Source organism: Pygocentrus nattereri, chromosome 27, assembly GCF_015220715.1.
Source record: "Pygocentrus nattereri isolate fPygNat1 chromosome 27, fPygNat1.pri, whole genome shotgun sequence".
Lineage (NCBI taxonomy): Eukaryota > Metazoa > Chordata > Actinopteri > Characiformes > Serrasalmidae > Pygocentrus > Pygocentrus nattereri.
Genome location: NC_051237.1, coordinates 21005309 through 21028131, shown reverse-complemented (window position 1 = coordinate 21028131; position 22823 = coordinate 21005309). Strand labels below are relative to the sequence as shown.

Sequence of the window (22823 nt, the reverse complement as noted above, 5' to 3'; positions counted from 1 at the left end):
CCAGCAGCTTCTTCTGAAATCTCTCCATCCACAAAAGGATGCAAAAAGAACACAAAACACTCGCATGAGCATTCCAGCCCAATAGAAAGTGTTAATATCTTATAAAATGTGATGTCAAACACCTCAAGATAAACATCCCTGCTGAAAAAGGACCTTTATACTGGGAATCGGCTTAATGATATCCAATAGAGACCAATAGTTTCCTGCAGAATAACTTTAGATCCCATTAGGAACTATCTGAGGCATTTAGAATCAGCCAGGGGCCACCTGTTAAACCATTAGGATCTTTTACGCTGTTTTAAAAAGGCAAAACACTTTACAAAACCATTAGATACCAACAGAAGTACTTCACTTCATGGTCTCTATGGGATTTGTCAGCAGGGATTATAAGAATGCACAAATATAGAGCATGCTGAGACGCTAATGAGGTTTTCAAACAAAGTGAGTCTGACTCGCAGGCCTTCAGACATCCATGATTCATTATTTCACACAGACTCAAAGTTCAATTTCTACCAGAAAATAAAAGCTTAATAAAGAAAAGTGAAAGAAAGCCTACACTTACTGCTGTATGTTTGTTTATATTTACATTGTTTGCTATAGTTACATCTCTGAAACGTCCACGCGGTCCTGACCAGGCAAAGAATTGGCGTTTTTCTAGCTTTTTAGATAGACAGACAGATAAATCGCTTCATTAATCCCAGAGGGAAATTCTTCCATTACTTCTATTTACTGTGCAGTACAAAGCACAGCACAGATCAAAACAAGAGCAAAATGAACAGGAGCAAAGTATTGTCTTGCAGTATTCACAGAAGCATAAATAGAAAGTAAAGATGAAGAATAGAATAAAATAAAATAACAGGCTAAAAACAATAAAAATAATGTGCAGTACAAAAATAAGAAGTAAACTGCATAAATACTATGTAGCTGCCAATGCAGTGGTGCATGTCCCCTCCAGTGAATGAACAAGTGACTATGTACTATAAACCATAACCAGTGTTAACAGTTGTGCAATATAACATTCATAGACAGAGTGACAAAGTGACAGTGCAATGTGCAATATTTCTGGACAAACAAACAAAGTGGCAGTGCAGTATGGAATATGCATAAATGTATAATCAAAGTGGCAGTGTATAGTAATATGACTGAGTAATATTTACTTCATTTGCATGGTGGAGTTAGAACTTATTTCGAATCAGACATTGGTTAACGATCATCACGTCACATATTTGGCATCATTGATCATTTGGATATGTGTAGTTGAGCTGAAACCCCATTTACAAGAACTGAGCTCAGTACATTCTGACAGCTGATTACACGCTGAAGCTAAATTCAGTTACAAACATGCTATCAAACCTGATTAATTAATCCTGCCCAAACTGGCCTGCATACTAACCACACCCCACTATTTTCAGCTCCACCCCTGCCTCAACTTCAAAAATGGGAGTGGCACAATGGGAAGGGCACTGCAGTGCTGTATGGGTTTGGAGGTGGGGCTGCGAGGCAAACCGTATGGGCTGGGCTGCTGTGTTTTAGAGCTAGTGTACATTAGCTACCAGAAAGTATGGAAAGTGACAGAATCAACTGGCATTTTTGCAACTGTGAGTCTTACGAGTTTGATGATTTTTCTCTACTACCATCCCCATCTTTGATGGGGGGAAGGTGTCCAAGACGCACTGCCTTAACAGTATGAGTCGCTGACTCAAGCCACCAAAAAGTTAACGCAGTGCCAAAAAAAATTAGCTACGAGGAGCAGAGGCGACCAAACAGTAGAACATTCCCTAAAACCATGACAGCTAGTGTATGATCTGTTCAGCACGTCTATATTCGATATAACCAGATGTTCTCCCTCGCTCCAGACTTGTATGGTTTCATATTTATGAGGGCGGGATGAGCATGGCCATTTCTCTATATGACTCGGGGCACGAGTAGGGTGTTATCAGGGGGTGGCAACGTTAGTTTACTGATTTGCATACTGTGACGTATCATCATACTTTGGTATAGCAGAGTTGAACCAGAGGGGGCGCTGCAGAGGCAGAACTGACCACAATAAAAATGGTATTTTTTACACATTTCAAGCAAGCCTGGTGTATATTAGCGTTACAGAACAATGCATATCAACTATTAATGAAAAAAGGTCTTAAGGTGTAGTTACACTTGATTAAATGAAAACAGCTATTCAGCTAGTACGTTATTAGTGTGATAGTATTTTCACAAATCTACATTTTGGCCGTCCGCAAGAGTTTTCAAAAACCTACACTCTGTAGAGCAATTCCAGAAACCTGCACTCTCAGTGACTGAATGTGGATGGGAAGCCAAAACCAGAGAAAAAAATATGCTTTCAAAAATATCTGGATAAGTGTGGACAGGGCCTCAGTTAAGTGTTTCATTTCTAATAAATAGCTCACACATGTTAACCTAAGGAAGAGGTGTTTCAATGCATGTACAGCTTCCCAGTGAGCTTTGTTATAGCTAGGCCTTCAGTTAGAGTCACAAAACAGGAAAAAAAACACCTCTTTGATCATGCCAAGCTAACAGCTGTGCATGCTCTTTGGGCAATTCAAGATTTTAGCCCTTTTGTTATCAACCAAAGCTTAAACATGAAATTAGAGTACTACTAAAATACTCGCAGAGTTTCAGTACAAGAGGCATAAATGGGTCAGAAATTACAGACAAGTATTTTTTTCATTAAGTTCTACTCTAAGACCCTGACAAATGTCCAATGCAGCCTTCCCATGTACACACCTTTAAAACAGAATGTGAATTTAAATGTAATTAATCATATAACTATGTTATTACAAATACATTAATATATAATGTTATTATTAATTAAACACATAGTAAATACAATGTAGATTTCTAGGGGTTAAAAGAAACAGTGCTGTGGTCATATAGGAAATGCAGGCACAAACATCCAGAGAGAACGTCCAATTAAGACCAACAGACCACCCTTCAGACACAAAGGCCAGGAGGCCATATTAACCACTCTGTTCAGACATTTGCATTTCCTGCATTTGCATCACCATGGAAACAAAAGTAGGACCAGGCCCCTTAGACGAAACACTCAGATGGACGATGTCAGAAGCAACAAGGGAAGCATAAGAAGCAGAGAGGAAAAATCCTGGCAGGGTGAAACTCAGAAACAAAGCTTGGCTCTGTGTGAGGTGTAAAAGGTGGGTGAGCTGAAGATGCAGCCAAGCTTCCATCCTGAGGACTAATAGCATGTGAAGTGTTGGCCTTTTGCACTTGGATTTGAAATCCAGCCGGATGTCTTCCTCGAGCTCTGAAAGAACATTCGGACTGAAGATGCGAAGACTATCTTTAAAAAAGAAAAAAATGCCCCACTTCAAAAAAGCTAATTTGGCAGAGACTTAAAAGCAGCTTCTTCTGCAAACCGTCCAACATTTAATAAATTATTCAACAAGCAATATGAAGCTTTTTACGCACAAGCTACAGTTCGCTCGTCATTATGGTTGCAGTGATTGACCACATACAGAGTTCGATTCAATACAGCAGTGTCTCGATTCCATACGGTTTGATACAGCAAAACTAAGGAGTGGCTAAAAGGTGCCTTATAGTGACTGAACACTATTGTTGTCAGATTTATATTCTTCTTTATCTTTTTATTTTTCTGCCAGATTTTTGTCTGCTAACTCATCCGGCAGTTTTCTAAATATTGTCAGCGTTCCAACTCCAGGATGTTTGGTCTCATCAGGAATGGTGTGCTTGTTGAGCTTTTTGTTCCAATGTATGATTTTCATATAATCTTCGCTAAATTCAGAATTTTTTCTCATAGAAATGAAGGGGTAAAAATGTATACATCCATCTACTGCATTTCTGCTTGACCAAAATACTCTGTTTTGCTTATACTATCTCAGGGCAGACCCGGAGCATGAATTCAGTGTTGCTCTGACCTGCACTCAGCTGTTTGGTGTTTTTTTGTCCCCTAGACTGCCATTAATTTTGCCCCCCACCCAGCCAAATATCCACCCACCCCCTCACACACACATACACATTCAATTATGTCTTTGCCCGATAGCAAACAAACTGCATGTACTCACTAAGGGCAGGTCCCCAAGCTCTTATCTACAGCTATACTGACCTGCACTCCTCTATGTGTTGTTTTGTCATCCCTCCTTCCTGGCATAGACTGCTATACATTTTCAACAACACACAGTTACCACTTGGCAACTATCCACATACGACTTAACACCTTGTACACCATGGCAACTACCTAGCAACAATTTAACAACTGCTAAAAATATCATAGCGACTGCCTAGCAACATCTTAGTAACCACCTGGGTTACCACAGCAACCAGTTACAAACACCTTAGCAACTGCCTGGAATACCATAACAGTTGCCTACCAACATCCTAGCAACCACATCTGATTCCATGGCAACCACCTAGCAATACCTAAGCATCTACCTGTGATATCACAGCAACCACCTAGCAACGCCTTTTTAACCACCTAGGATACTATAGCAACCACCTAGCAACCACTTGGGATACCATACCAAACACCTAGCAATGCCACAGCTTGCTATTTATGAACCTTTATAGTTACTCTTATTTTAAAGTGGTACTCTCATTATTTACTATAGCCTTCATCTTTTTGCAGCCCTAAATAAAACACAATAAAATATACTGTAATAAAATTTGATGTGATAAGTTGTAATAAGATGCAATATGTTGTACTGTCACATCTGTACTCATCATACAATAACTATTATTCAATAATAACTTATACAATGTAGATTCAAACTAGAATAAAATAGACACTAAACCACAAACCGATGGCAGAAAAATGTCATATTTAAATTTACTTTCTGCATTTTCACTAATTTTACTGCAGGAATTCAAACTTGTTCAATGCATCTGCAATAAAATTATTGTTATATGATTCAAAACAGTGACTGCACACTTTAAAAGGGCACTACAAGTTCATTTCTACTTATCTGTCATTTTATTTTATGAAGGTACAACAGATAAAGGAAAAAAGCGAGTTTGAGACTGGACTCTTCTCTGCATTCCAATCTTCTCAGCACCATTCAGATCTGGATCATCTGAGCATGAAAACTCAGCTTTAGGGTGTTTCACCTGCCACCTGTAGGCTGAAAGCAGACTCATAAATCATCTCTCCACACCCATGAGCAGCAGAGCATACTGATCAGCACCATCGCCGCCCAAACGCAGCACTTTACCTGCAGCTGCCACTCGTTAAAAGCCTTTCCAGACACATCGTCTTCACACTCGGCTTGGCGCTGCTGGCTCCAACGAAGGGACGACTGTTTACGCCGCAAACGGGAGCCACACTGTCATTCACGCATTAATCATTATAATTTTGCATCCTGCAATTAGCTAATCGCAAAAGGCCCCCATTAATTCAGCTTGTGTGGTGGTTTACCTGTTGAGTCGATATCAAGCAATAGAAACAGATCCACTTTGTGAATAAACACCGCACTGACCCATTATGTTCTCACCGAACGGATCTGTCAGAGCCCTGACAAGTCATAAGCAATTACGCCGTCTGACAAAATCACAGCCTGTATCGGTTTATCATAATCATAAACCGGCCTAATGAACACTGCCACCCTTTCTGTCATCATTGTGCAGATTGGAGAAGTTCACTTGCCTTGCAGTTGCTCGATCAAAGTCCAGGCCATCCTAGAGCCCTGAGCGTCGAACACAACATGGCCCTGAAAGAGATAAACAGAGACATTTTTACACTTTTATTCCTCTCACAGAAACTCTCTATTTCCCCCTTTACGTCACCGTCTTTCTCACATTTGTCTCTTTAGCACATCTCTCTCCTCACTGCCTCAAACCAGGCTGACAGTCGAAGATGAAAAATGTATCAGTGTGATAAAAAAATCCTTATCAGATCCAGTCTTGTTCCATCTTGCCAAACAACCCTTTCAAGGAATGGGTTGGTGAAAAACCACATTTACAGAATTATTCCTCTTCCCAAGATCTGAGGCCAGCAGCCCAACTGTTATGAAGAGCCATTTTGTCCTTTCAAAATGAAACCACCTTGGAAGCCACAATGTTTTATGTCCATTTTACTAACTTGGCTGTAAATATGTCTCAGTATGTGCTGATGTACTAGTATAGGCTGAAAAATATAATATAAACAAAAACACAGACTTACTTTGCTCTGCTTTAAGCTTTAGCTCAGCTATAGCTGCTTTTCTCACATCTCTGGCAGGAAACTTTTCCTCAAAACTAGAACAGTTTCTTGTAAAATGTCTCTCAATGTTCTACTTTTTTGCAAGACTGAAGTCGCTTCTAATTCCCCAGCTTGGTTGAATTTTCCCGTTCCACTTTAAACACTGCCTGAGTTGCCAAAATGTAACTGCTCCAAGAAAATTTGAATAAGAAGCTGGGGAATGAGAAGCGACTTCAGATCTGTGACTTTCCAGAGTTTGACAGTTTCTCATTGCAGATCAAACATATCAGGAAATCAGCTGCAGCGATTATAAATGCAAATAAGTATCTTGGCCGCTTCGTAAGCCAGACGAGATTGTTGTCTGTGTTGCTAATCTGTGTGCCGATCTTCAGGGTTAAAGGGTGAATTAGCAGTTCTACATTAACTCCAGCGTTTAGGACCATTTATTGTTAAAACTGTGTTGAACGACCAGCAGAGCCTTATTTTACTATAAAGGAGGATTGTTTTATTATTACCTAAAAATCTAATTCTGCTGTGGAGGCGCCACATGTTGCCGACCTCTGCCCTAGATGTAGTTGATCAGTCACAATAACAGACTTGAGTACCATGCCACTAAAAATATTTGGACATTTGTGCCATACCTAAAAATGTATTAAGTTGATTGTGTTTGGAAGTGGCACTTATCTGATGGGGACAGTGTTGGTGTCTACCAGGTCTTCCAGATGGTTGTTAGGAGTCTCATTTTCTCTGTAGCTTTTAATCAGTTTTAAACTGAAGTTTTTGAAATAGCTGTTTTTTATCTATTATTTTCCTTTGACTATCTTATATCCTGAAAAATGAATACGGTTATTTTTATTGGATGATTGGTGGTCACTGAATTTTGATAGTACTGTATTTAGTGGTGATGTATTGGCTTCTGTTCACACGTGATCCCTCCTGGCAGCGTTGTGGATATTGTACTAAGTTTTGTGCAGGTAAATTATGTTGTTAAATTGATTGGGAATTCAACTCAGGCTTGTCTTCACATTTAACAAATTGCTATTTAATTACTGTTAAATTCCAGTGAGAAACAGTCTCATGTCAATTGAGGTTACTTAACAACTTAACACGGCTTGAGGAAAGCGTGTGATGATTTAAATGTGTAGTTTGTATTATTCTAACTGGTGGGGTATAAACCTTCTCACTATTTTTAGGTGCATTAGCCTTGTAGCTCCTGTACAAAATTAAGACACTAAACATGTTCTGAGCTGACTGGCTACATTTGGCATGAGGGGAAAACTGATCTATCACTTTAATGTCACTTCTCTTTAATCCAACAATACTCACAGAGACTCCCTCGAAGGAGCTGGTGTTGAGGGCTCGATAGATTTCTGCAGTGATGTCTTTGTTGTTGTAGTTGAAGTCCTCCAGCCGGCGGCCCTTAGCCTTCAGGGGCTCCACGGTCTTGTTGAGGGCCAAAGCCAGAGCCCACACTGCATCATAGGCCAGCGGTGCCTCCTGAAACCCCCCTGTCTCCTGGGTCCTACCGCCCAGTTTAGACGTCAGCTGAATCACAAACTCCTGTGAGGTCTGCAGCACAAAAAAGGAAAACAGAGGAGGAGAAATGAACTGAGATGAAACGTGTGGCTATGTGGATAGCCAGGGGACACAGAGGGAGAGATAAAGGGGAGGTGAGAGAGAGGGAGAGAGAGAAAGAGAGTGAGGTCTGGTCGGGATAAGGCACAGTCTTCCCCTGTGGGAGCACATTATGCTGATACACTTTTCTCTTTGGTGCTAAAGACCTAATTCACTCATGCACAGACAATGTGCAAAGTAATAGTTCGTTAAACAATACATTTCGCACTGTCATCCTGCACATATCCCACTTTCCAACTTCACTATTCATCAGCCGAGACATGATTGGTGTCTGAAGTTTACTTCTTTAGTGTTGTACTGGAGCTACATGGCTGAAGTAGCTAAGTACTGGAACCTCTACCAATCAGCATCATGCAAATTGCACACAAAGCCCTATCAGAGTTTTGTGGTTTCTGACCCTGTATGACGTACTGTTATCTAGAAAAACGAACAAAAGCACATCACAGCTTCTCATTAGGAAATTGCGAGTTCGATCCCTGGTGATTCTACGGGAGTCTGAGAAAGTACAATTGTCCTTGGTCTCTCTGGGTGGGTAGGATGGCCCCCCATCTCCCCCATCACTCAGCACAATGCCAGCCAGCACAGACATCTGCTACCTAACGTAACAGAGCTGGCGGTTAGCATTCTCCTCCAAGCATGTTCAGCTATATAATGACGTTGTGTTGGCGGCAGTGCGAAAAGATGTGGTGGCGCTTCATATGACTTGGAGGAAGCCTGTGCTAGCCTTCGCCCTCCTAGCTCTGGTGGTAACGTGTGATTGGCTGAGTACTAATGGAATTGGATATAAATTGGGGAGAAAATTGTGAGAAAAAAGTATACCACAGCTAAAACAATTCAGGTGCCAGATCTGTGTCCTTTCTTTTGTCCAATGTTATAGGCAAAGGTGTGTCATACAGTGTTAGAGGGGCATTTTGGTCAAAATGAAAAATGTGACCACTGCTTCATCTGTAGTGAACATGCTTACTGTGCCCTACAGTGGTATCCCAGTAGTCTCGAAAGATTTTCCACTTTAAAGACTAGCATCACCATTTCATCACCATCACCATCTTCTTATGATGTCTTAAATTCAGAAGGGAGTTTAGAAAAACTATAAGTGCTTTGGTGCAGATCATTGATGCGCTCTTGCTGGAAATGTGAAAGAAAGACCTATATTTACTGATGTGAAGTCGAACATCCCATCTGTATTTATTAGCCTCTACATAAGTGGATTTCTTAATCACTGTGGGCGGTATAGACATAATGCATACTGGGTATTATAGTGAGAGAACATTAATGACTGAGAACACAAAAAAGACACAAAATCATGAATTCTGTTAAAGTTATGAGGCTGAGGAATGTGCTACAGAATACTGTATGATAAATAACATGAAAAACTATGACAGTATAAAGACATTATAAATCACGCTTCTGATGCACGAGTCTGGGTTCAGCGAATGCCAGGAGAACATTGCCTGCCTGATTGCTTTTTCCCAACTGTTTGGTATAGGAGGGATAATAATATGGGGGTGTTTTTCAGGGGTTGGCCTAGAACCCTTAGTTTGGTGTGGAAGAACTTGACTGGCCCTCACAGACCCCTGACTTCAACCCCATCAAACACCTTTGGGATGACGTAGAATGGAGACTGTGAGCCAGGACCTCTCGCCCAACATCAGTGTCTGACCTCACAAATGCTCTTCTGGATGAATGAGCAGAAATTCCCACAGGCACACTCCAAAATCTTGTAGAAAGCTTCCCAGAAGAGTGGAAGCTATTAGAGCTGCAAAGGGGGACCAATTCCACATTAATGTCTATGGATTTAGAATGGGATATCATAAAGGCTCCGGTTTGTGTAATGTGTATGTGTCCCAGTACTTCTGTCCATATAGTGTACATGGTTTTTTTGGACCATAACAATATCTTGGATGATGAAATATGTTTTAGGTAAGGGGAAAAACTGATTTTTCATTTTTTGCCAAACTATTGCTTTAACCTCTGCTTGTCTCAGGTGTTCGGGTTCACATGGAGACACTGGTGTCATCATAGATCAAAACAGTGTGCTTTTAGGATCATTTGAAAAACCAATCTACTCCTCCTTGCTTCACACTGCGGGAAATGGGCAGCTTTTTGTGCTTCAGACAGGCATATTTAGCCAAATAAGCCTGGGCTACAAAGAACTATGTGCTGATTATTGACATAAATAGCAAGGGGCAGTGTGTTCAGCACGAGGGATGGGGAGCAGATGCATGTGTGCGCAGAAAGAGATGGTACTGTCAAAAAGCTTTTTGAGCCTTTCAGAAGCATTGCATCAAAGAGAAGTATGGCAGGAGGGAATGAGGGAGAGCAAATGACTCCGCTATTGAGCCAATTTAGCGCTGCGATCTTATCACAAATAAGCCTGTCCAATATGACACTTTTTTGTTGTCAGGTGTAAAGCATAGGCCCCTGGAAGAGTGCCCAGACTGGGCAGAATCCAGGAGGACAGCAGGGGTAACCGTATGCATGCCCAATCCCAGCACAGAGCTCCAGAGCTGGGCAAATCTCCAGACAGCTTCCCCCCGGGAGCACGTGTCACCCTGAAGCTCACACCTGTCTTCTCATCCGCCCCACGGGACATAACGGCCAGTCTGGCTCCAGAGACAGCCGTCAGATCTTCCACTGCGCCGCCTGTGAGCTTCAGGAGTGCACAAACAAGTCAGCGCTTCGAGATTCGGCGTTCTGATGATTCTGATTCAACTGTATCGATTTTGAAATGTTTGATTTAGAATTACACTGAATTTTTCTAAAAAGGCAAGTTTAGTGGATATAATCGATGACAATAATGATGATGAAAACACTTTATAATAATAATGTAATTATTACCAAATATAACAACATTCAGTAAAGTATGCACCGATTTTCTTTCCAAAGTAAAATCCCTGGACTTATTCCAAAGAAAAAAAGGGGGTTTTAATTTCTGTATTCAGACAATTTATTACAGCGATTCTGAATCTTACCAAGGTAATCAAACTGAATCAAGTCTTGGTGAAATCTGAGATTTTATTATGTGTTGATTCATGTCCCATAAGATAAGGTATAAGCTGCTGTCTGATCCACTCAGACCAGCGCAACACACACTAACACACCACCACCACATCAGTGTTACTGCAGTACTGAGAATGATCCACCACCCAAATAGTACTGCTCTGTGAGGGTCCATGGGGGTCCTGACCACTAAAGAACAGGGTAAAAGGGGACTAACTGAGTATCAGAGAAACAGATGGACTACAGTCTGTAACTGTAGAACTACAAAGTGATAAAAAGGGATAAATGGGCAATGACCATAGAAACAAGGAGGTGGTCATAACATCATGACTGCTCAGTGTACATCCTATAATAAAACCACACTGTACTGTCTGAACTATCCCATTCATATGTTAACTAGAGAACCGTCTCCTCCTCTTATAATGTCTCTGGCTCAGTTCACATGATCTTCCACTGCTCTGTACGGCACTTGAGCTCCAGCATTCAGCAGGCAAACAGCTGCAAGAGAGGAAATGGTGCAGTAACATCAGCTCTGTTCTGTAAGATATGCTCCACTATCAATGATGCTTACAATGACGTAGTGATGCGAATGTGGTAGGCACATGCTACGCACCACTGATGACGTTAAGGGACGGTGGTGCAGCACACAGGATTTCTTAAAGTAGGACAAGTTCCTGAAACCACATCTCTTAGGCCACGTACACAGCAGATAAGAGTGGCCCATATCTGATCGCCTCACCAAATCTGATTTCTTTGTTTGGCTGTTCATATTATCATTTAAATATGATCTGTATGTGACATCAGTCTGAACAGATCAGCTCCTAAACCGAGCCGCAAAGAACAATGCTTCACAGGGCTCGTCCAGAGGTAAACTGTCATGACGGCCGGAGAACGCCGGTCGCTCCCGGAGCTTTCAGTGTCATCTTCGCCAGCATCACAGGAACGATTATGAAGTCCTTATGGTTGACAGCTGGACTCATCACCCGCAATGTGTTCGAGTTCACCATAAAAAGGGCACGTTATTCGGTCAGGGCCACTTTTTTGGTTCACATCCTCAAATTCTTTAAACGCTTCAGCCTCAGGCTCCTCCAGTCGAGCCATTTCGTTTGAAACTTCTTCAAGTACAGAACGGCTGCGATGAGTTTCTTCTATTTTTTTGTACAGAAACATCAGCTATAATATTTCAAATTATGACAAATGTCGAGTTGGACTGACGTAAAATTCGCATGAATTCTGGTTGTTCAGGATTTCAGTACCGCACATAAAAGCGTCTCCAATCGGAATTGAAAATGTCAGATTCAATGCGTCTTTTGCTGTTCACACTCACACAAAGACACACATCTGTGTCACATATGAGGAAAAAGATTGAACAGCTGATGCTGTCTTCATGTTCGTTAGAATCTGCCGTGAGTTTATATGTGTAACTTTAATATTCAAGAGATTTGGTGGCCACTTTTATGAGTATTTGTAAAATATCACACACTGGAATGTTTTGAACTCTGGAGAAATGCAAGCTTTAAGGTTTTAGTCCATCAATCTAGCTAATCTTCTCATGGTAGCGTTTGTTTGGAGGCTGCATCTAAAGTCTTCATATATCTTGTCATGTTTTTCAAAGTCATTCTGATCTATTTCGCTATTTTGCTTTTGGTTCTCAGCCACCTGCGGGGTTGTAGCTGCGGTAACGGTGATGAGAAGCTCTATCAGAGCACAGTCAGAGCTACAGCTCGCCTACCAACATGGCAATGGCAATACTATGAATAGGTAGGAGAAGAAGGAGACACACACTGATGGCATCAGGTGGCTGTGCCTGATTGGGGGAATGCTGTATCAGAACATTATAACATCACATTCACCACAGCAGCTTTCACTTAAAAACAGAGTACAAGCCTCACCAAGTTGGAAGCCCCTCGGACCGTCTCTGGGTTGAGCATTACGATCTCCGTGGTAACGTGGCCCTCCACTGCCTCCGTCATCTGCTCCACCGTGCAGTTGATTGATGTATCATTTATCTTGAACCAGTTATCAGCGTACCAGCCAATTAGGAACCAGACATACTTCTTCCCATAGAGCTTTTCCTTATAGACCTACAGCAGAGTTTCAGAGAGCAGCAGCGACTCAGTGAGGAAAGAAAAAAAGACCCGCTCTTTCTCACAATCCCGCCTCCCAAAATCACTATCATTAATCATCCTGAGCCGGACAGCTGGAAACTGACCTCACAGAAAACTTTCCTGGCCTCCGTCTCATAGAACAGACCCACGATGATGCGAGCGTCCTGTCGCTAGGGAAACAGCAAGAGAAAGGAGCGGTCAGACAAAGGGAATGCCTTCATTCAATAGTAAGGAAGAAGGAGAGAAAGAAAGAAGCAGACGTCAGGGGAGAAAGAAAGAAAAAGACAGGAACAAAAGAAAGAAACAAGACAAGAAAGAAAGAAAGAAGTTAAGAAACAAGAAAGAAGAGCACAGTTAAAGAAAGAACAAGAAGAATGAAGAGTAAAAGAGTAGCTGCTGTAAAAAGCGCTTTGTAAATAGACTTTGACTTGACTCGACTTGAAAGAAGCAGCAGTTCAGAAAGAAAAGAAGAAGCAGGAGCCAAGTAGAAAAATCTGAGAGGTAAACAGAGAGAAAGAGAAAAGAGTCAGAAGAGCGTGAGACAGACAGAGAGAGTGTGAGACAGACAGAGAGAGAAAGCGGGAGAGAGAGAGAGTCTGTGTATGACGTGATGGTGCGGTGATGGCACTCAGTCTCTGTCAGGGCTCTGCTGTATTCCAGGTTACCACGGTGACTCCTGCTATAGCCAATTAATCTCCTGTACCAAAAGTAGGCCGGCTCACGCGGCAGGGCCGCTCTCAACTCGCTGCCAGAGTGGAGAGAGCGGAGAGTCCGCCGAGACGACAGGCGGGAGAGCAAGCGGGACAGGGGATCAGACCCCCGCTCCAATTAAGACCACTTCCCTCCAAAACAAAAGCACAGCGCTCCAAAACGCAGCCTGTGGTATTTCCTCCTGCAGAGAGGTGATTACTTTTACTATGACAGGCTAGACAGCCGTAACACAACTGCTGTGAATAAATATCTGCATGTAAGTGTGCGTCTCTGCTTCTGCACATTTTAGGCCAGAAGTATCCTCACTGTAAAGGCCTCAGTCCTGACTCTAAAGGTCTACTACAAATGCTTCATATTTTATTTATTAAAAGTTGAAGAGTAAAATGTTTCATTTTGGACACCGAAGTTAAGGTTAAATACACATAGTACATATTATTACATATACACTACTGTGTAAAGCTGGACTCACACTACATGATTTTTGCCCAATAAGAACTTTTAAACTCAAGTTATAGGAGTTTAACACGGCAATTTACGTATGTTCATGACATATCTGAGCGCAAACAGCCAATGAGCTGCTCCGCTCACCAACCAATCAGCTCTCAGTAGCCGTAATGCTACCATTCTGCTGCCCAAAACCAGTTTGGTGTAGAAAAAGAAAACATACAGGTGAGTTTTATTTTTTTCTTTAGTGAAACACATCCTTCTACTTTAGAAAATGAAAGTTTTGGGCAAGTGATTAGAAACTATTTTAACTTTTTAGCTCCATTTATTCCCATTCATTGAGGACTTTGAGGTCTTATTTTTAGCCTTGTTGGCTGCGTTCCAAAGCTTATACTGCAGCCGAGGCAGGGCGGGGCCTCGGTAGGACTGTCCTATGAAGACTTCTCCTTAGGAACCTATTAGGCTCACAAACGGAACAGGCCTAACAAGGCAGCGTGGTGACGTCACCAGGAAAGTCCCGCCACTTGCAATTGTGGAGCGAAACTTGAGGGAACTGGTGAGAGAAAATGAAACTTGCTGCATGTGTTTGTTGTTCTGGTAGCTAATATGCGCTCTAATGACAAAAAGATGAGAAATTCTGTGACGAACTGACAAACATTAAGTTTGTGATGCTCTCAGTTTTAGAAATCTGTTAAGAGTTTAAAAGTAGTGCAGCGCATTCGCAGCAGTCAGAGATCACCATTCATTTATTTTATTTTCCAGCCAAAAAAGGAAATTAGATGAATCACTGAATATGTTTGGACAAATACAACCAAGTTCTAAGACTGAACTTTGGAAGTGTGAAAAAATATCCCTGCAGATTTCAGTGAACAACTGAACGTGAATCAAGCTGAATGAAGCTATAATGAAGGTAGAGTGACACACTGAATACTGAAAAATCTGATATTATATTTAGTCACTGAGTGTGTTTACATGCACTTAATTATCTGATTCAGAAATCAGATTTTGTCCGTGATCTAATCAATGTGTTTACATGCACTTGAGTAGTCAGATAATGTGAAACTCCAGGTCTACATGAATCAGACAGTAATCAGATTTCTGCTTTGCAACCGGCCAATAAACTCACAGATGAAGACATGTAACAGTGTAAACGTGAAACTCAAACTTCATGCTGTGGCTTTGCTTAAAACTATCACGATTGGCCCCTCCCGCTCCTCCTGTTTACCTTTTAGTCTTGTCATGTGCTTTTTGTTTTATTTGAGCTCTTCCTCGTCCTGCCCCCTTGTTTTCAGACCCTGCCCTTAATTACTTCCACCTGTGTCTTGGGTTGGGGGGCTCTGACTTTTGCACAGTACTGTATATGACCCTGACAGTGTATAAAAACAAAAATGTTTGTGCTCATGAATGCTTGATGTGTCCTTTCTTAGTCTTTTTGTCCAAAATACAGATTAATTTCTGGCTTGTTCTCCCTGCAGAGTGGAGCGTGTTGGTTGATATCTGTGTGTTTGTGTGTGTAGTGATGTACATGGCTGTGTGTGTGAGTGTGTCTGCATGTGTGTAGTTATATGACTTTGTGTGTGTGTGTGGTTATACGACAGTGTGTGTGTGTGTGTGTGTGTGTAGTTATATGGCTGTGTGTGTGAGTGTGTGGGAGGTTTTGGGGGAGGCTGAGGCTCTTGTTACTCTGGTATGTGGCACCTGTGTGTTGCCATGGCAGCTGCAGATGGAAGGAACAGATGAAGATGAAGATGAATGAGAAGTGAACGTACCTTCAGGTTCTTGACGGCAACAGCAGGATCAGTGAGGAAACTCTGCCTCACACTGATCTCTATATTGGCCTCCTTCACCCTCTGCTCCAGATCATCTAACGTCTGAGAAAGAGAGAGAGAAAAAGAGAGAGAGAGAGAGAGAGAGAGAGAGAGAGGTAGAGAGGTAGAGAGAGGCAGAGAGAGGAAGAGAGAAGGATGGAGAGATGAGAACAATAGAAGAGAGAGGAGAGAAAGGGGAGAAGGAGGGAGACAGAGAGAGAGATAAAGAGAGAAGGGTGAGAAAAGAGAAAAAGAGGAGAAAGAGACAGCAGGGAGAGGGGAAGAGATGTAGTGAAGGAAGCAGAGAAAAGGTGAAGAGAAAAAAGTGAGAGAAAGAAAGGATAGAAGGAAGGGAGAGAGAAAGAGAGAAAAAGAAAAGGGTGAGTGAGGGAAAAAGAAAGAAAGAAACAAGAGAAGGAAATAAAGAGAAAAGCAATGTGAGAGAGAGGTGAAAAGAGATATAACAGATAAGAAAGATGAAGAGGAAAGATGGGGGGATAATAGGGTGAAAATAGATGTGTCCGAAAGAGAGATAAGGGGAGGGAAGAGGAAGAAGATATTAGAAAGAGAAGCGGATTTAATTTGGAGTTGTTGTTGTTTACACCCTGATGGAGCCAAAAATCCATCACATGACGGTGGAGCTGAAGATGCTGGAGCTGTGCCAAAAGCAGCCGAAGAGTCCCAGGTGCTGAACCGCTCCGGCAGCCAAAAACCACTCACTGATCCAAGACCCACTCAGGGCTGCGTGCTTTGGATCATTTCTAAAGCAATTTCAAAAGCATGTGCTTTGTTCAGACCGATCCTTTACAGCTTTTTTGACATTTAGGCCCAGTCCTATTTATTCTTTTTATCCCTACCCCTTGTTTCTGAGCGTCATCCTGCCCCTTGGATCTGAGTTACGAGGGGTAGTGGTTGAAATGGGACCCTCAAATAAAAAAGAGCAGTACTTCATTAACAGCTACTATCGCTGCTCTGTAGGCGACCCTGCCCGTCTGCAGTGACAGCACAGGATGGTAAAGTTCAGCTCCTCACTGCTGGGCTTTAGTCACATTTAGGGCATCACATGCCTTCAGAGAGGGACAATTGTTCATGATCGCCCACCACTCATTTTTCAGTAATATGAAGCTGAAGTCAGCCAAGCTTCTTGTTTGAATTTTCCTGTTCCTCCTTAAATGGTAAAATAGTGCAGCAGTTACATTCTGGCACCTCAGGCATTAGAACTGCTGCACTATTTAAGGTGGAATGGGACATTTAGCTACCTACCTAGACGTTAAAAAACTACTAGCAGTTTTTATGCTTGTTGCGAAGAAAAGGACCATGAAACGTTGATACAACATTAAACTAAGACAATACGATAATTATCATTATTTTAACAGAGAAAATTCTCATATTTGAGGGCTTATTTAGCCGTTTGCACAGAGATCTTTGTGGTTTTTCCTTTTCTCTCATAACATTTTCTTGGATTTAACCCATCCGTGAAGTGAAACACCACATACACACTAGTGACACACACTAGGGGGCAGTGAGCACACTTGCCTGGAGCGGTGAACAGCCCTATCCACAGCACTCGGGGAGCAATTGGGGGTTAGGTGCCTTGCTCGAGGGCACTTCAATCATGGACTGTCAGCCGAGGGGATTGAACTGATGACCTTCCAGTTATAGGGCTGGTTCCCTAACCTCCAGCCCATGACTGGGCTTTTTTTTTTTAATAAGCCTGGGGTTTTAAGGGGTTAAATGACATTCTGAGTTCAGTCAGAACATTAAAAGAATGGTTTGATGTCTTTCTGCAAATAATATCAATTTAAAATGAGTTGTTAACATGATTTGTGTGAAATATGTTTTCTACAGTGAAATACAGCTCAGAGCTGCACTCACGGTTTAAGTTCAAACTGTCATTCTACAACCACAAGCACAAAAATAGCTCAGCAACACCACATTCTTGTGTTTTGGGATCATTTAAACATTATTTTTTTAGTATAAAATCATGTATTATTAGTGTGATAACAGTCTAGCTATACTAGCTTTAGTCACCTGAGAGGGAGGAGAGGATTGTAATGAACGTGGAGCAGTAAGATTGTGCCTGATGACTTATATAGTTACATGTGCTGGGATTTATAATTTGATGGCAATGTTAGCTTGTGTTAGCAAATACTGAAGAATACTGCAACATTATATAGTTGCTGTCTCTTCATATACACTCACCAGCCACTTTATTAGGTACACTGTATTAGTGTATTACTATATAAGTGGTCAAGACAACTTGCTGAAGTGCAGACCGAGCATCAGAACGGGGAAGAAAGGGGATTTAAGGGGCTTTGAACATGGCGTGGTTGTTGGTGCCAGACGGGCTGGTCTGAGTATTTCAGAAACTGCTGATCTACTGGGATTTTCACGCACAACCATCTCCAGGGTTTACAGAGAACGGTCCGAAAAAGAGGAAATATCCAGTGAGCGGTCAGTTGTGTGGACGAAAATGCCTTGTTGATGTAAGAGGTCAGAGGAGAATGGGCAGACTGGTGTTCCAGATGATAGAAAGGCAACAGGAACTCAAATAACCAACCAGAATCTCTGAGGAACGTTTCAAACACCTTGTTGAAAGTCTGCCATGAAGAATTAAAGCAGTTCTGAAGGCAAAAGGGGGTCCAACCTTTTACTAGCAAGGTACCTAATAAAGTGGCCAGTGAGTGTATGTCTCAATGGGAGGTCAAGCGAGGGCAATCCACAGTTGTTTGTCCATCCTTCCACTGGACTGTGAAAGCAGACTGAACTTTGGAAAAATATCTCAGCAGATTTCTTAAAAAAAAGCAAGTCTTTTAAAAAAAGTGAAGGCTGAAATAAAAAAACATGCTAATACAGAAAGAATAAGTTATATTTAGTTGTTAGGGCTTCTTGATGCTGAAAAGTATTTTACTTTGGCCAAAACATCATTTTAAAGCACTGTAAAAGCTAGAAAGCATTGTTTTCAGGTAGAAACACTTTATTATACCTCTTACACTGTAAAGTCTACCACACACCAGATGCATCATGCAGTGTCCTAGAATTCAGGGCCATTGTTTTAATGAACACTCAGCAGCTCGGCGATTTTCATCACTATCTATTGTGTAAGTGCCACTCAAATGTTCCTCATACAGATACTCGGATACAGATCCTTGCTGCACGTAACAAATATGGCCCAGTCCCATTTCACCCCTCATCCCTACCACTTAACCCTTACTCCTCCTTTTTGCGTGTTCATGTCTAGGGGTAGGGTGTCCTGATTCTTGTTGAGATAGAGGAGGAGGGGACATGAGAGGCTACATGACCCTCAAAACGGAGGATTTTCAGAGACACACTCCAAACAGTGTTATAAGAAGAAGAAAAACGCAAGATGGTTGCGCAAACGACTAAAGAAGCCAACAAATGTGAGCATTTTCTTTGTTAAAACATTCCGCCAACCATCGTATTATCTCAATGTTGTTTCAGTGTGTTATGGTCCTTTTTTCATAACAAGCATAACAGTCACTAAGGGTATGCTGTTGTCTGTGTAGCCAGCTAGCTAAATTTCCACCTTAAATGGCGTAGCAGTTACATTCTGGCGCCTCAGGCGTCACAACTACCGCTCCATTTAAGGTGGAACGGGATAATTTGAACAAGAAGCTGGTGAACAGCTGACTTCAGCTTCCTATCACTGAAGAATTAGGAGTGAGACAGATGCACAGATAACCATGGCAGACATGAAGCCATGCACAAAGAACAGTGCACTACACATGAGAAGAATTTTGAAAGTACTATTGTACTTTACTGAAAAACTTTCTATTTGAAGATAACTATTTTTAATGATTTTTGGAAACATTGGGAGCACAGGATTAACATAAAAACTAGCTCAGCAGTAAAACTAGCTCAGCCAAGTAAAAACAACCACGAGTTTGAATTGTTTAGACAACAAAAACCAAGAACGAGATCTGAACAAAGTTTAGAAAAGACAGCAAGTTATGATAAAAGCTGAATTTACTTCTTATTCAAATCTTCCGTTCCACCCTAAATGGTGCAGCAGTTGCATTCCGGTGCACCACACAAGATGCTTGTTCAAAATCAACTTCAGCCTCATGGCGATTGTTGCGCTCATTTTAACTGCAGAAGCTGTTGAAATCAGTCAAACAGAGAGAGCTGTGCTTCTTTTGCTTTGCTGCCATGAGGAAAGCGGTCAGTTCTCCTGGAAAGTTTCTACAGTAAGAGTTTAAAAGCTGAGCTGGGCTTATTGACGCTTGCTTGAAGTTTATGGAGGCAAACCTGAACTCTAAATGCTTCACTTGTTTTCTGAACTAAAATAAGCTGAGTGTAACTGAGTGTAAACACAGTAACAGACATTTCATGACGTTGCTGTTTATCACATTTCTGACAGGAAACAAACCTGTTCACGTGAAAAGTAACTGGCTGTGCTGGTTCCCATCTGACTCTCTCCATGTTTCTTCCACTTTGGGTCTTGAGTCCTACCGAGTCATGAGGCTGTCGCCTTTTTTGACTGTGTCGAATCCCAAGACATCCAATTCGTGACTGGAGCTGGACTCAAGTCCAAATCACATGACTTGAGTCCACATCTCTGCTTATACTTATACTAAATTAAACCCAGAGACCACAAACATCAACAAGTCTCCTTACTGCAGAGACGGTACTGATTCTCTGCTGTCTGAAATGTGCTGAACTGCATCACTGTATCTCTTCTTTGATTAATACACACTGTGCAATACATCACTATTACTGTTATATCACAACTATTACTGTAATGACACTTTTCACTATGCACTTTACACTACAATATTTATGCAACTCAAAGTTAGTCATGTCTTTAATATGTTAGACCACCTCAGACCACTCAGTGCCTGCTGTCTGTAAATACAGCGAATCTGTCACATATGCTATGTACATATGTAAACAGATGTACTTTTATACTTTATTTAATTTGTATTGTACTTTAACTTGTATTTTGTATTTTTCTGGATAGTTTATGTAAGTTAATTATATCATTATATATGTATATTATATAATTAAATTATATGTCTTACTACTGAAACTGCAATTTCTCTCCGGGATCAATAAAGTCCTTTCTGTCTGTCTGTCTGTCTGTCTGTCTGTCTTTCTTTCTTTCTTTCTTTCTGTCTTTCTTTCTGTCTTTCTTTCTGTCTGTCTATCTTTCTATATATCTACCTATCTCTATCAGTGTTAGGTTTCCTGGGCTTGAAATTTACAACTAGTAAAGCAGTCAGTCTGAAGTCATATGACCCAATAATAATCATATATTTTAAGGGGTTACTTGAGTTATCCAAGTGTTTCTTTCAGCACACAGTTTAGCACTCAGCTCCAGCACAACCAATACTTTAGAAAATTCAGAGACCACCCTTTATTTATTTAGTTTCCAGCCAAAACAGCCCTTAGGTGATTCATTTTTCATTAGATGTTTCTGAGGAGATTAGACATAAGATAAACCACTTGCACAAAGAGGAATAAAGTCATAGGAAAATAAGTGAAAAGGGAGTTTCCAAAAAAAGGAGTTACAAATTTGATTGGAAGCAGAGAAAATGTCATTCCTAACAACAACCTGGAACAACAGACCATTACATAAACAACACTTAAAACTTTCATTATTATGAGATGAGAAAATCAAGTTCCATTTTCATTTCAGATCTGTAGAAAGACGTTATTGGGAAGGAAACAGATGAAAAAGAACATATGCATAGTAAACAAAAGCTGCTGGTGTTCGCAGAACAATGTACTGTCCACTCCAGGGTCCAGCAGCCAGTTGCACCTGCAGAATGTAAGCCTAGTTTGAACGTAACTCTAGTTTGAACGTAAACTGCCACTGCGTTTATGTTTATGAGCTGCTAGAATTGAATGGGTTGCGCCAAGCAACGTAGTTTCAACATAGTTAGAACTTAATTATTCTTAGAATATTAATTATTCTTCGATTTGTGTCGTCAATCGCTTCTGCAGGCTAGATTACACTCATTTTCGTCAATCGGAGATGGAAAAGATCACAGAGCTCCGGCCACAGATTTACACAACAATCTGTCAATCTGTGTGACAGTGTTTTGATCTATGATAACTTTACGCGCTACTAGTTAAGATGTACTTGGTGATGCAACCAAAATTCTGTGTGTGACAAGTTTAAAATCACCCTCAACTTAAAGTTTAGGAGGGACTTTACACCCCAACTTATGATCGAACTTGTGTTCAGCTGGTGCAACTGGTTGCTGACCTCAACATCGCTGAATGTGTTTGGGAATATTTGGATCGTGCGAAGCAGAAAATGTAACCAACTTCTAAGACTGAACTTTGGCACAACATCCTGAAGATTTCTTTGAAAAACTTAATACTGAAAAAAACAGCTTTTTTTTATGATGCTAAAAAATAAACTAAACAGCACGTAATAGTCACTTTGACTGTAAATACATTTAATGAAGGGTGATCTCTGACTTCTGTACAGTAGTACACGCTTCACCACCTTATCATTTATCATCGGCACATCAGGAGCTGTGCTACGCTAACAAGCAAAGAGAAGACTCACCGAAGTGAAGACCTCAGTGGTCTGCTGGATGGTGGCGATCTTGGTCCAATTCCACTTCTGGAAGAGCTGGACACGGGTGGGGTTGTGCAGGGTGGCGGAGGGGTGCGTGCGGAAGAAGGTGGGGAAGCGCTGGCGGTTGGACAGAGCTGGAGAGCTGGAGCCGTACGACAGCTGCACAACAAACAGAGCAACAGAGAGAGCCAAACACACAAGGTCACATTTCCATCAGCCTGAAAACGAGCTGTGAGTACACTGCAGGCTCCACTCCACCAACCCTGGGAAAACTCTGAGAAAGGAGATAAGGGAGGCATGTGAAACGAGGAGGAGGAGAAAACGTAAACAGGAAAGAAACGAAGTGTGAGATTACCCGTTTCTAATTAAAGTCGAGCTGCAGAGGCTCTACGTGATCT

The 22823-nt window shown here is 41.4% G+C and overlaps 1 protein-coding gene across 4 annotated transcripts in view; it reads right to left on the bottom strand.

Moving 5' to 3' along the window:
* The window catches only part of gabbr1b (gamma-aminobutyric acid (GABA) B receptor, 1b), a 223113-nt gene that overhangs the window by 52472 nt on the left and 147818 nt on the right, over positions 1–22823 (bottom strand). For all 4 annotated transcript variants that reach the window (XM_037535400.1, XM_037535401.1, XM_037535402.1 and 1 more), the window contains 6 exons: positions 22414–22584; positions 15834–15935; positions 13014–13079; positions 12694–12885; positions 7493–7735; positions 5633–5696 (listed from right to left, as the gene is read on the bottom strand). In XM_037535400.1, coding sequence (XP_037391297.1) covers positions 5633–5696; positions 7493–7735; positions 12694–12885; positions 13014–13079; positions 15834–15935; positions 22414–22584 — 838 coding nt within the window. The remainder of the gene's footprint in view (positions 1–5632; positions 5697–7492; positions 7736–12693; positions 12886–13013; positions 13080–15833; positions 15936–22413; positions 22585–22823) is intronic.